The sequence below is a fragment of the Lathamus discolor genome, chromosome 3, assembly GCF_037157495.1.
Source record: "Lathamus discolor isolate bLatDis1 chromosome 3, bLatDis1.hap1, whole genome shotgun sequence".
Lineage (NCBI taxonomy): Eukaryota > Metazoa > Chordata > Aves > Psittaciformes > Psittacidae > Lathamus > Lathamus discolor.
In genome coordinates this window covers 38393128-38406173 of record NC_088886.1, presented here as the reverse complement: position 1 = coordinate 38406173, position 13046 = coordinate 38393128, and the positions used below count along the sequence as shown (strand labels likewise).

The 13046-nt window shown below is 36.7% G+C and overlaps 1 protein-coding gene across 4 annotated transcripts in view; it reads left to right on the top strand.

The window, feature by feature from the left end:
* Positions 1-13046, top strand: part of RSRC1 (arginine and serine rich coiled-coil 1) — a 172177-nt gene that overhangs the window by 66691 nt on the left and 92440 nt on the right. For all 4 annotated transcript variants that reach the window (XM_065674698.1, XM_065674694.1, XM_065674696.1 and 1 more), the window contains one exon: positions 7355-7391. In XM_065674698.1, the coding sequence (XP_065530770.1) occupies positions 7355-7391 (37 nt within the window). The remainder of the gene's footprint in view (positions 1-7354; positions 7392-13046) is intronic.

Below are 13046 nucleotides of genomic sequence, written 5' to 3'. Positions count from 1 at the left end.
CTTTGTCTAGAAGTTTTTAATCTTATATTTTTCAAAAATTTGTGGAAGAATAGTATTGTTCCTACAGAATCAAATTTCATTAGGTTAAGTACAGTAGTAATTGGGTGAATGAGGAGGATTTAGAAGCTTTCTGAAAATGGAAAATTGATTGTACTCAAATTGTTTTATTGCTTAGAACATTTAAATTTTCTCAGTGACTTAGATTTAATGTTCTTCAGTACTGAGAGTTGAGTGCAGCTGAGGAAAATACCAGGTTTTTAAATATTTATCTTAACAGTATGCTAATAGAAATACATGTGTAATTAGTTTCCAACTTAATGCTGATAAAGTGTGTTTATATTCTGCAGTCATCCAAACACAGATGGTAAGGTGTTAGGTATGATAATTATTGTGCACTCTTTATATGTTCCTCATTAACCTGTAACACTCTTTACTAGTCCGGAGAGTTTTTACTATAGTTATGCTTACCAACATTAAAACTTGCTCTGTTTTGTTTAATATTCAGTGCAGCCTTCTGTGCATTTACACTGCTGGGCTTTTTGCTACTTTTGTAATCTAGTTTGTACTTTGAGGCTAATTAGCAACACTTCCTACTACCTCTAATGTCCATTATGGAAATGTTTTCATACACTTTAACCTACAGGATGTGTTTTAATTGAATATCTACTAACTAATATTACAGAAAAGGTAAAACAGGCCAAAGTTGTCTAATTTATTTAAGACTGGTTAACAGAGACAGTGACATTCCAAAGACCGAAGCTTAATTGCTTATGTTTGTTAGGAATGCAAACGTTTGTTAACAAGGTTTTACTCTTTGTGAAGGGAACCCTCTGCACAGCATAGGACAGAAATCCCCCAGCCAACCAAAATCCAGGGGAAGTGCTGGGGGGGAACCCAACAAAAAACCTCCAAGGACTGACACGTTCTAAGGTCCTTTGAATTGCCAGGTTTATCTGAGGAATGCCTTGAAATGAAAACCAGGATAAAGAAACCTTCTTTGATAATTTATGGGATTTCCATATCTGACCTGAAGTCTTGGTAAAACAGAATTGGGAGCTTTTGAGGTAGTTATTTTGGCTCATATTTACCTGAGAAATACGCAGAAAAAGGGTTTGGTCATTTTTGGTTTTCATTGGTGTTTTTTTTTTTTTGTTTGTTTGTTTGCTTGTTTTGGTTTTGTTTTGTATTTTTTCTGTGGTTTTTTTTTTTTTGGTAGGATCTATTTGAAAATATTAATTCTATCAACACTGTCTATTCCTCTGTCTTTCCCTCCTGCTCCCCTCTTCCTTGCCTCCCCCCAGTTTAGTTTCAGTATTCATTTAAATTGCATGAAATCTTGAATTTTACTCTGTGAGTCAGGGTTATCTATCCTCCCCCCCCCCGAATATTTAATAAGGTCTCTTGGGTACTGATTTTTCTTCTCTCTAGGATAACATATTATGGAAATTGTTTCACCTTGTGTCCTATTTAAAGTCCCTGGTTTTAGCATGATTCAATTTACCTTGCATTATATTCTGCTGAGTTCTTCAGCAGCTCCCAGTTATTCTGTATGTGTTTGTGTGCGGGGGTAACTTCTGCTTTTCTTCCTGCTTTTGATAAGTGACCTTCATATGTTCTTCTTGAGTCTTTGTTACATTTAAATTTGTTGGTAATTGGCCAAACTTCCTACCTTTTTTTCCCGAGTGAATAAATTATTTGGATGACCGGAGCGCGGGAGCCACAGAGCACTTCACCACCAGCTTTAGAGTGTTTACACTTCAGGATCATTTTCAGATCATTTGAATCTGATAGTAAATAAGAGCAAAACAACATTCCATACTTTTTCAAAAATATCATGGATGCTTTTCCTAGCAGACTGTACGATTTCCTAACCATTTGCTCTTTTGGTTCAGTTTGTTCTGCGCAAAAAATTAGAGAAGCATAAAATTACTAGTTTAGTTATATCTTGTCTTGCTGAGCTCTTATGTGCAAAAGAAAATTCTCAGCTAATATATTTTATTTAGTTTCTGAATGCTTAGTGCCATCAGAATAACAGCTGGATTACTGGTGTTTCTGCTGGTGTTTCTTCTCACCCGTAGCCTCTCTGATGTTGGCATCACACTGCTAAATTATTTTCACTGATTTATTTTGTAGTCATTTTATTGATTAGTTTGATCTCCAGTAATGGAACAAAACAGGGTTTTAGACAGAAGGAGCCACAGCTCTTAAAGCCATTACAACTGTGAAGGGATTGTGAGGTACATGTAGTACTGAGGGTCTTTCTGTAACATGCGTAAGTAGTAGATTGCAAAGATTTTTATTTTAGTTATTGGCAATATGGTTTGCATACATTATTTGGGTACTTTCAAAAAACTACAAAGTATTTTTCTTTCATCTTTGTAAAGGAGGGGCAGGAGGGAATAGCTTTCTTTTATGGGTTTCTCTTCTTTCCTTTATATGTTCCCTTTGACGTCATTTCCACTTAGGGCTACAAAAACAGAGCCTTACTTTTCTTTATAGCCGAGAGGAGCTTAAGTAGTAGTGTTGGAGAACAACATGTTTCTTGGAGTTCTGTTTCTTCACATTGTGTAGTCTTTGCCAGCAGTTCTGCCATACCACTGATGTGGTATCAGACCAGCTTGTCATCAGAAGTCAATAGGAATTTACCTGTTCACTTAGGACTATCAGCACTGTCCTCTTGAAGGTAGTATTGAAGGAGAGGACAGGCATAGGGCTTAGATTTTTATGTAATCTTTGTTGTGCCTTTCAAAGCCTACTGAAATAAGTATCTATGGTCGGAGTCAGGTTTGGAAATATTAGCCTATAATTTTACAGAAAACACAACAATATGAAAAACCCTATAAAATTTAGTGGGATGTGATGGGGGTACCCATTTCTAAAAACTGTGTCCAGGACACTTTGACTCTGAAGATGCAATTCAAGCTAGTTCATGGTAAAACTTCAAATACGTAGTACCTTCTGAATAGTCACTGTGCAAATGTAATAACTGTGTGATTTTATTCTGGTTGCTGCTGACAGAAAATACTTTTTCCTATACTAGCCTTTTATTCTTTTCTGGAATTGGGCAAAAGCATGATCTGGCAATGACTATTTTACTCTTGATGTCTGGCTGTTCTGTGAGCTTAAAATTAGTTGGTGAAGCTATTACAGAATATAACACGTTTTAAATGTTTACGTAAGTGCAGCACAAAATGGTAATAAGGTCACAAGCGCATTGTACAGGCTAATCATTCAGCTGTGATTAAGTTGTGTGTATGAGCAAACACAATACCTTGTTCCAAAATGTGCATGTGAGATAAAAGTTAGAAAAACCGTTAAAAGCTTCAAGACCACTACTCTAGCAGGTTTTGCGTAATATGTTTATACTGCTTTGTGTTGCTTGTATTGGTGAGTGTTTAATATATTGTTACCTGCTGAAGTTCATAAAGAAGCTCTGAAGAGATTCAGCTCTTTAACTTAAGGTTGTTTATCTAGAATACAAGTGGGGATTGATAACATGCAAAAGAAAATAGTGTGCTACTCCAAAGACCTGTGGGGAAGTCCATTGCATGACAGTAAGCAGAGAAGCATGTTAATGTGAGGATAAAGAACAAGAAAACATGAAGTTGTTCCAAGAACATCTTTAACTGTGAGGTTCTTAATCCATGAGTAATACTGGGACAAAAAAGGGGTTAATTTAAAATTATACTTGACACATTATTGAAAGGATTAGGTGATGTGCTTGTTGATTGATCCAAGAATATTATTAGGGTGAGAGAACTCTGTCAAAGTTATCTTTAACCACTTGGCATAATGCTGCCTGATAAACAACGTTAACATGTTGGCATTCACGAAGAGTGGAGTTAAAAGGCCTTTATTTGAAAGTGTAGTGCAGCCTGACCTGAGATGCTATGTACGACCTTTTTCTTTGCAGCTTATAGTTAATTTTGTGGAACTGGAGGGGATTCTGCCAAAGGCCTTGATAATGATGAGATGATTTATTTATTCATTTGGCTTCTGAGGAGATAAATCAGGTATTGGGACTGTTTAGCGTGGAGTTCAGGCCACCGAGACAGTCTGGGGCTGGAGCACTTGCCCTGGGAGGGAACCTGGGAAACTGGAGGAGATGGCTCCGAGGGCACCTGACAGCAGATGCCCAGCCTGATGAGGAGGGAGGTCACTGAGACTTTTGGACTAGATAAAAGGGAAGATGCTCCTGGTGAAGACATTAAATCAGCAAGACAAGTTGCCCAGGGAGGCTGGATAAAACCCTGAGCAGCCTGGTCTGGCCTTAGAGCTGACCTCCTGTGGGCAGGTTGTAGGGCTACAGACCTACAGAGGCTCTGCGACCTGAATTATCCCATTTTATCCAGATAATCCATAAAATTATTCTATGGCCTATGGATTCTAACAGAAAAGCTATAGCAAAGGATACTATTAACTACAAATACAAGGAAAGTATTGAGAATGAGTTGACAACTTGAGAGGAAATCAAGAGCAAGACTGGCTAGTTTTCATTTGGAATATGTTCTTAAAATTGCAGAATACTCCAGGAAGTGCTAGTGAGTATTTTTAGTTTAGTTTACTGGCAAAGAAACTAGCACTAATAAGTTAACTGTATCTCACCTGGTTACCTATGCTATGGGTTTAAGTAATTGAAAAGCTGGGTCCACTTGCTTAATGGAATACCTGGCTTGTTGTTGTTACAGGTCCCTCATGACCATGATTCAAATGTAGCTGCATTTTTTTCCCCTGGCATTACCAAAAGCTAACATATAGATTAGCATGAGAATTACTCTTACTATTTTTAATGTACAATTTTAAAATATATATATATGCACATCAACTAGTATTTTACAGCACAAAGTCTTGACTGGAGTGGGGAAACACATTTCAAGAGCTTCTCTGGTGGGAAGAATTAAGACTTGGGAATAAAACCAAGCTTGCCTAACAAACTGAAAGAATAAATGTGGTGCACTGGGGACAGGAGGAAAGGAAAATAAGTATCTTGTTGGGAACTGTGTGGTGTAAAAATTGGATAAAACATTAATACTTGATAATAATATAGAATTAATGTAACTTTCTTACGGTATTCCTTTATAGGAGTATTATAATACGGGATGTGCATAAAACTGCTCTTGCCTTTTATTTGTGGTGTTTTACAGTAAGAATGATTAAGGTATTTGGTAGACATCTAAGGTTGTGTGTTAAAACGAGCCGTGGCAACAGATCTGATTTTGCATAACACAGAATTTGAAATATAGCATTAACAGGAGTGTTATTTGTATAATTATTTTTTAACTGGGAAGATAAAATTATGCCCTGGCTTCACTAGTTGTCGCCACTGATTGATGCACGGCAGCCTCCAGCTGGAAGGAGGTTTTCATTGGAAGTGACAGGTGCCACAAGGTTTATTTAGGACAACCTCAACCTTGTCCTGGTTAGTTTGATAATGTTTGCCTTATGTATGTTCAACCGCTGTATTTCCTGCGTTAGAGCCTTGCGTTACACCAATATTGCTATCTGTGCTGCCTCAACTACAAATTGGATGAACAGCCAGTGACACTTTTTCAATATTATTACATTAAACCAAGTGGATTTTGATTGATAACCTAATATTCAACTAATGCAAAACATCAATCATGGCAAGTATATTAATTATTTAATATTGCAGTCTAATTCAGAAATCGATGTGCTGCATGAGGGAAAGGGAAACTTACTGTTCCCAGAAGACCTAAGACAGGGAATGATTAAAAAAAAAAACCAACCCTGCTGTACTCTTGTGTGTTAGTTCGATACAAATCTTTATTCATTTGCCAATAATCTCTTCGCATTTTCCACTTCAGGACCTTTTTTATCAGTTTTGAGACCTATAATTGAATTAAGTCTGCTTTCAGCACAGGGAAAAAGGAGCTGCACAAATATTGATGAAGTCATGACACGGATGGCGCAGGAGACAGACCACTAACAGGGCAGGTTTTATACCAGTAGTTGGGAGCATCTGTATCTTGGATCCTGCTTCCAAAGTAATTTAATTATTTAAGGTCATTTAGCACCTCAAAAATAGATGTGGGAGATTATTTCTATTTAAATATTCTCTGAACACAATAATAAGTTCTGGTTTGGGAACACAGAATAGTGGTGTAAGGAAAGTGCATCTTTTTCTCCATCTTTTTCTCTTGCTTCATTCATGATACATTCAAATAGAATAAAGGTACATAGCAGACTTTTTTGAAAGCTGTATAAAATCATAAATAAAAGCTTTCTGTGAAAAGTCCAAAATACTGTACAGCGAGGTGGTAAAATGCATACTTTAATGTAGCCTTATTCAGTGTCTAGTAAAATTTCATACATATAAACATTCTTTGGTGTAACTTCCCATTATACCTTTCCCAGCCTATAGCAAGCATTAAAGAGAATGGAAGCCTCAGTCTCACACACTTAAAGGAATGAGGAATTTGGTTCGGTCTCTTGCTCCTGTAGTTTGATATTTTTGAATAATTTGTTGAAAAAATAATATTAGAAATACATATTACACTGTAACCCTTGTGGGGTGGTTTCTCATTGTTTGCCATTGTTGTAGCACATCTTCCTCAAGAGGTACAGTTACATTTCTTGGAAGCAGGTGGAACCTGAAGTCGACGAAAGCAGAAATTAGCCTCTCTGTTTAGTAGCTTGGGTTTTAAGGATTTTAAAATTTGTTTTGCTTCACATTTCTTTCAGGCTAATTTTTGTATGTATCAGGATTTGTTAAGGAATAATTTTCACTCTGAATTCTCCTTGCTTTTCAGTGTTTTTACTCTGATAAATTGGTCCAGTTTTTTTGCAGCTGTCTTTATGCAACATTACTTCTCATTTTTGTATCTGTACATTTGTATGTTTTTCAACTGTCAGGAGTCAAGTGCAAAGTTTCACTATGCTTGCCATGACCTTGTTAGTTATTATACAATTTATTCAGTCTATCACCTTTGTAAATAGTCACAGAATTTTATTATTGAAGTAGTGGCAAAGCAGAACCATGAGCCACTGAATGTGGATTTGCTAAATTGCATTATGCACGGTCTTGTTTTATTATTTTCAGTATAAATAGTGGAATAATTATGTTAAAAATGTTGTTTTTTTAAATGCCTCTCCTTTTGCATGGCTGGAGTTTATAGCAGTTTCCAGGCAGGTAAAATTTGAGGTTTTAAATCTAGTTGTGCATTAAGTTAATTAATATAGTTAATACTTTTTAGGTGTTGCAGTGATTAAGATATTAAAGTAAAAGATTTTACATACTCAAGAAATTACATGGCTTTGACATTTCTGAGTTAAACATAAATTGTTGTAGACAAGGGTTTAGCAACTATTTAGAACTTTTGTTCTTCTGTTACAGGGACTCTGGAAACATCAAAGCTGGATTAGAACATCTGGTAAGTTTTAATTTTCTCTTGAACATTTGCATCATCTTTGATATCTGCATTCCAAATGAACACTTTTGAATGAGCTTTGAATACCTTGAATTGAGAAAGTCAACCATTTCCCAGAGGGTCAGCTTACTGTTATTATGTGAAGGCACTTACATTTTCATTTATCTTACCATTTCAAGGGAATTTTAATTTTTTTAAATTACTTTTTTTGATGTAGAGATGAAATAAAATGGACTACAATCCTTGGATTGATGATTGCCTTAATTATAAACAAAAATTGTTTGGTGTTGGATTTTTGGCATATCCTGATCTGAAAACAACAAACTTGTGATTAAAAAAAAAAAAAAAAAAGACACACACACTACCAAATATTGCATGCATAAATATGGTACGTTTTAGTAATTTGAAGTCTTTGAAAGAAGTGCATAGCTTTGTTTTGTTCTCTTGTCTTTGCTTTATGAATAATGTATTGACTTAAATTCCATTCAGTGCTGCAGTAGAAAATAATAATTGAGGTGCAAAATATTTTTGGTTTAAGTAAGCATATTAAAACCGCAAGTGATGGCAAAGCATACTTAGCATTAAAAACTAATCAGTTGATCAAAACTGGAAAAAATACAATATTGTCACAAGTCTGAAACTCATTGAGCCTAGGATGTTAGTATCAGCAATCATCAGAACATTAAGTAGTTCATCTTAACAGATTTTTAAATCCCATTAAATCAAAATATTTGCGATTAATGGCATGTATATCTCAGTACATCATGAGAAGTGTTTAATATTTAATTTTTTCATATAGAAATAATATATACTGTTCTATACTCCTGTTAAAATAATATCATAGTGTATTGAATGAGCATTTGAAAAAAAAATTGCTGTTCTGTTGTTGCTTTTGATTTTGGGAATCACTTGGGAAATATGATTCGTAGGAGCTTGTGTACCAATATCTTCTTGGAGTAACAGCAGGATGAAAAGGATGTATATTCCGGCATAGTTGTCAATAGTTTCCTCTTTATAATGGTGGCATATTAAATGTTCCATTGCAACTAGTATTTTGAATCTGTAAATAGAATAAATGGCTGAGAGTTATGAATAGTTCTTGGAGCAGTTTGAAAATTAATCTTGTTTACTAGTTCCATTGGTATCCTGCATGCTAGTTGAATCTCTTAAATTTTTAAAATGTTTCATTCCTCTGCTAGTGTCAGGTAGTTGTAATCTGATGGGTTCAGAGAATTTTTCTAATGCATTATAAAGATGCTGTAGTCTTGACAGATGACCATGACGGGTACTTTTTCTAAATCGGGAGTGATGCGATAGCGAGAGCTGCAGGTCGGATTTATAATGTCACCTCACCTCCGCAGGTGCAGGCGAAGAGGCTCGATGGGTTTTGCCTAGTGGGAGTAGGTGGACCAGGAGTGGGGTACACTGGTTGTAAGGGCTACTCTGGGATTTGTGGAAAATGAACTGGAAAGATTCTTTTTAGAGCAATGCTGCCTTAACTTCTTTGCAGGGTAACTCGCTATATGTTGGAATAAAAATTTAACTTCATTAAATGTGTTAGCTGCTTTGTATTTCTCTGAAAGATGTGTCAAAATTCTCCAGGTCTGAGAGTTCTGTGATCTTAGAAGATACGTCCTGAGAATGGTTACTCAAGGAAATTAACTGTTTCCCAAGACACCCAGAAATGGGAGTACTCATGCTGGAAACTGTTGTATAGCTCAACATTATGTCAGATAGGTTCACAAAGACCGTTTGGACTCCAACAGATTATAGGGACGTTCCATGGAAGAATTAAGCCACATGATTGCTTTAAATTGCTGCATTTCCAAATACTTGTAAGGAAGTTTCCCACCCCAAAAAAAAAAAAAAAAGAAAAAGAAAAAAAAGATTCTTTATAATTGTGTTGGTAATCTGTTATCTAATCCCTTTGGTAGAAAGGGGTGTTTTACAGTTTGGCGTATAATTTCTATGGGGTCTGTATGTTCCCATTTATCTGTGTGCATATCCCATTCAATCAGTTGAAGCCTATTTTACTGCTTACCCATGTTTCAGTAGGTCCTGCCATCCTGGTATCTAGCATCTAGCAACACACCAGAGTGCAATAAAGTAGTATCTCAACTGTTGTTAAAAATAAAAAAAGGTCCTTTCCAACCCTAACCATTCTATGATTCCATGATTTGGAAATGCTTCCAGTTTAAAAACATGCTCTTATAAACAGAAATGCTGGTTTTGTAGACTGGAGAACTATCCAGCAGGTCCATGTGCCTGTTTCTCAGTCAGTCAGAGCTGGCCCTCCTGGAGGAGCTGTGGCAGTTGCTGCTTGCTGGGTGGAAGGTCTGTCTGGTCTGTCTGCCTGACCGTGTGAGTGTTCCACAGCTGCACTCCCTGCTGACCACCAGGACTTAGGTCAGCTCAGAAGCATTTATTCAAAGAATTTAGGTGGTTATTTGCTGAATTAGACTCAGCAATTCCTTTCCTGAATAACAAATTTTAACAAACTGGAGAAACCTTGTCATAGAGGATTATATATCTGCAACCCTGAATAGGTCCTGTTTTCTATTAATAGCTCTTCCTAATAAGAAGCATGGAGCCTTCCTTGTGGTTTATTCATTAGAGACGCCTCATTTGTGTCTTTTGTATAACATTTCAAAGCAATAACCTGCTTGTCCTTGTGGTCAAGCGGCAGAGTCTCTCCGTTTTAAATGGTGAAGGGCAACCTGTCATTAATAGCTTGTTTAGCCCATCAGCGGTTTGTAAGAATATAGTTATTGTCTGCCAAGAATGCAGGCACTCCCCGTGTTAATCAATAACCCCCAGCAGGTGCGGATCACGCTCTTGTGAAGCTGACTATCACAGTGCTTGTGCATAGCTCTGCCAAGGAAGCTGCTGGAGATCACTGTTTACACTTCTAATTGCATAATGTCTCATAGGTAGCATATATTGAGGTCACTGATTCATAACTAATATTGCTTAACTCTGTCTGGCAGCTCCTTGGGGTTTTTAAAGATATCTTTGATAGAATAATTTATATAACCAACCAACCAACCAACCAACCAACACACAAATAAAAAAGCAAACAAAAAAACCCCAATAACAACAACAAAAAAAACCCCTACCCCCTAAAAAAAAAAAGAAAACACAAGCAAACAAAAAAAAAAAAGGTCCTCTTTTGTCCAGAAAGTGTTAATATTCATTTACTAGTCATCACTATATTTTTCCTTGGAGCTTGAGTTTGGTGGTTGACCTCTCACTGATTTCTGCTGGCTTAGTTTCAGATTTCTGGTGGTTACAGCTCAGTGGTCCTAGGATGGCTACTGGACAATGTCTAATAGAATTGTTGGCTTTCTAATGAGCTATAAAACCAAGCAGCCAGTTTTTTGTGTTCACAAACAATTAATTAACACTCTTAATATGAGTAATTATGTTTATCTTGGTATCCTGGCAAAATTCCATGCTGGTCAATTATATTCTGCAAGCTTCAATTCTCTCTTATTGTAGAAGTATCAGGCTGAATAGATGGTTGGGGTTTTTTTCCTATTGAAATTCTATTTAATTGAAAATGAGATTTTTTTTTCCCCACAACCTTTTTTATATATATGTGTGTGTGTATATATTACTAAACATTCCTTTCTTGCATGTCCTTTCATAAAATGCTAATCATCAAAACCTGAAAAAAATCCCCTTGGAAAAGCACCATGATGTTCCTGGAGTTGTAATTTTCAAGCCCCATCTCCCATTCTTAGTTTCTAACCAAACTCCCCTCCTGGGTGAGATCACTGGTGAGGAAGTGATCCTCTAGAGAGGCCAGCTTTAGTCCAGGAGGTAAGAGGCAGCATTAGAGGAGAGCTGGAGCATGGATAGGGTACAGTAATGGCAATTTGGTGTGGGATTCACTTTCTGTGAAGTCTCCCCAGTCTGGCACAAGAATTAGCCACATGGGCAGCGTGCACAAGTGGATATGAATGGGTTGCCTGAACTGTATAACTTCCTTTTTTTCCCATTTGAGCAATGGGATTAGTATATCCCTATGATGGGGCAAGAATATTTAGCCTGGAGCCACCTACTTAAGCAGTTGTGCAGAAAGTTTTCTAAAGAAGGGCATTATCATGAAATAAAAATGTGCAAGTAAAATCTTTTTCCGTCATCAAGAAGGTAATCAGATTTTTGGAAGGGAAATAGTGCTGAAAGGTGCTCGTGGTGTCACGCTTGTAGATCTTAGTCTGTAGCTTGTGATGTCATGAGAAATGCTGATCTGTTTCTTTTCTCATTCCAGTCATTCATGTGTCTCTCTCATTTACTGCATGGGTACAGAGTTAAGGCATTTTTCATATGGGGTGGTTTGCTTATAGTAGCTCTTAGAGTGGTGACAGGTTTGCTGTTTGTTCAGGCAAACATTAAAATTGAAAATTCAACTTGAATTTTCTTGATGATTTGCTTCATAAAAGGTAGTAGAATAGATACATAGGTAATTCCTTTTGGAGCGTTAGGTGTACAAACACAGCCGCCGATCCTGTCTTCCTTTTACATTGAGCCAAAAAAGTCATTGACCAGCATGAGGTTACAAATGAAAGCACTGCGTTCTTCAAAGGTGAAAATGCATAGCTGCAGATGGACCCAAAGGACCTGAAGGCAGAAGTGGTATGTTCCTGCAATATTAACATTAGATGGGAAGGAAATAAAATCTCACATACATTTCAAAATACTTAAATATTTTAAATGTCAATTTTATCAACATATGGAATATAGATAATAGTTTTCATCATGTCACTTCTGCCACACTAAGAAATCCGGTCATCAGTGTTCATAAAATGGTTTATGTGCATGGCACAACTGTGGAAACTGCTACTCCTGATTAAAAATGCACCATACAGAATAGAGAATTGGGCGTGTTTAGTAAGCTTTACATATGGATGCTCACAATTTAAAAGTATTCAAAACATACGATTGATCAAACATTTTAAAGGGATCTTTTATGTTTACCTTTTTTCAAAGCAGATGAGAGGAAATGGCCTGAAGTTGCACCAGGAGAGGTTTAGATTGGATACTAGGAAAAATTTCTTCACTGAAAGGGCTGTCAAGCCCTGGAACAGGCTGCCCAGGGAAATGGCAGAGTCACCATCCCTGGAGGGGATTTAAAAGATGTGTAGATATGGCACCTAGGGTCATGGTTAGTGGTGGCCTTGGCAGTGCTGAACTCAATGATTGTAAAGGTCTTTCCAACCTAAACAATTCTATGACAAATAATACCATTTACTACAATTTGGTTGGTAGTATTTTAGTAACCTGAACCAAAAGAAAACCTTCTAATTTTCATCACTTAATTAATAAGTGATAATTTCACTTCAAGTTTAACACGTGTTACTGTTAAAGTATTATTCTCCATGTAAATCCCCCAAATGAATTTTCCTAGCAGGTCATAGTTGTGCTGAACACTGTGTGAGATCTCCATTTACCAGACATTTTCTCAGTCTAAGCTTACAGTGAATGCAGGGGATGGAGGTCTCTTCCAGCTTTGGCCAAAGTGACATTTATGGTCCACCTATCACCAACGTGTCATTTATGTATGGGCACATAGCCTAGGGACTTCCACCTTGATAGCCTGAAGAGCTACTATGTCCCTAGCCCTTCACTTCATAAAATCAAGGGTCATAGAGTCAT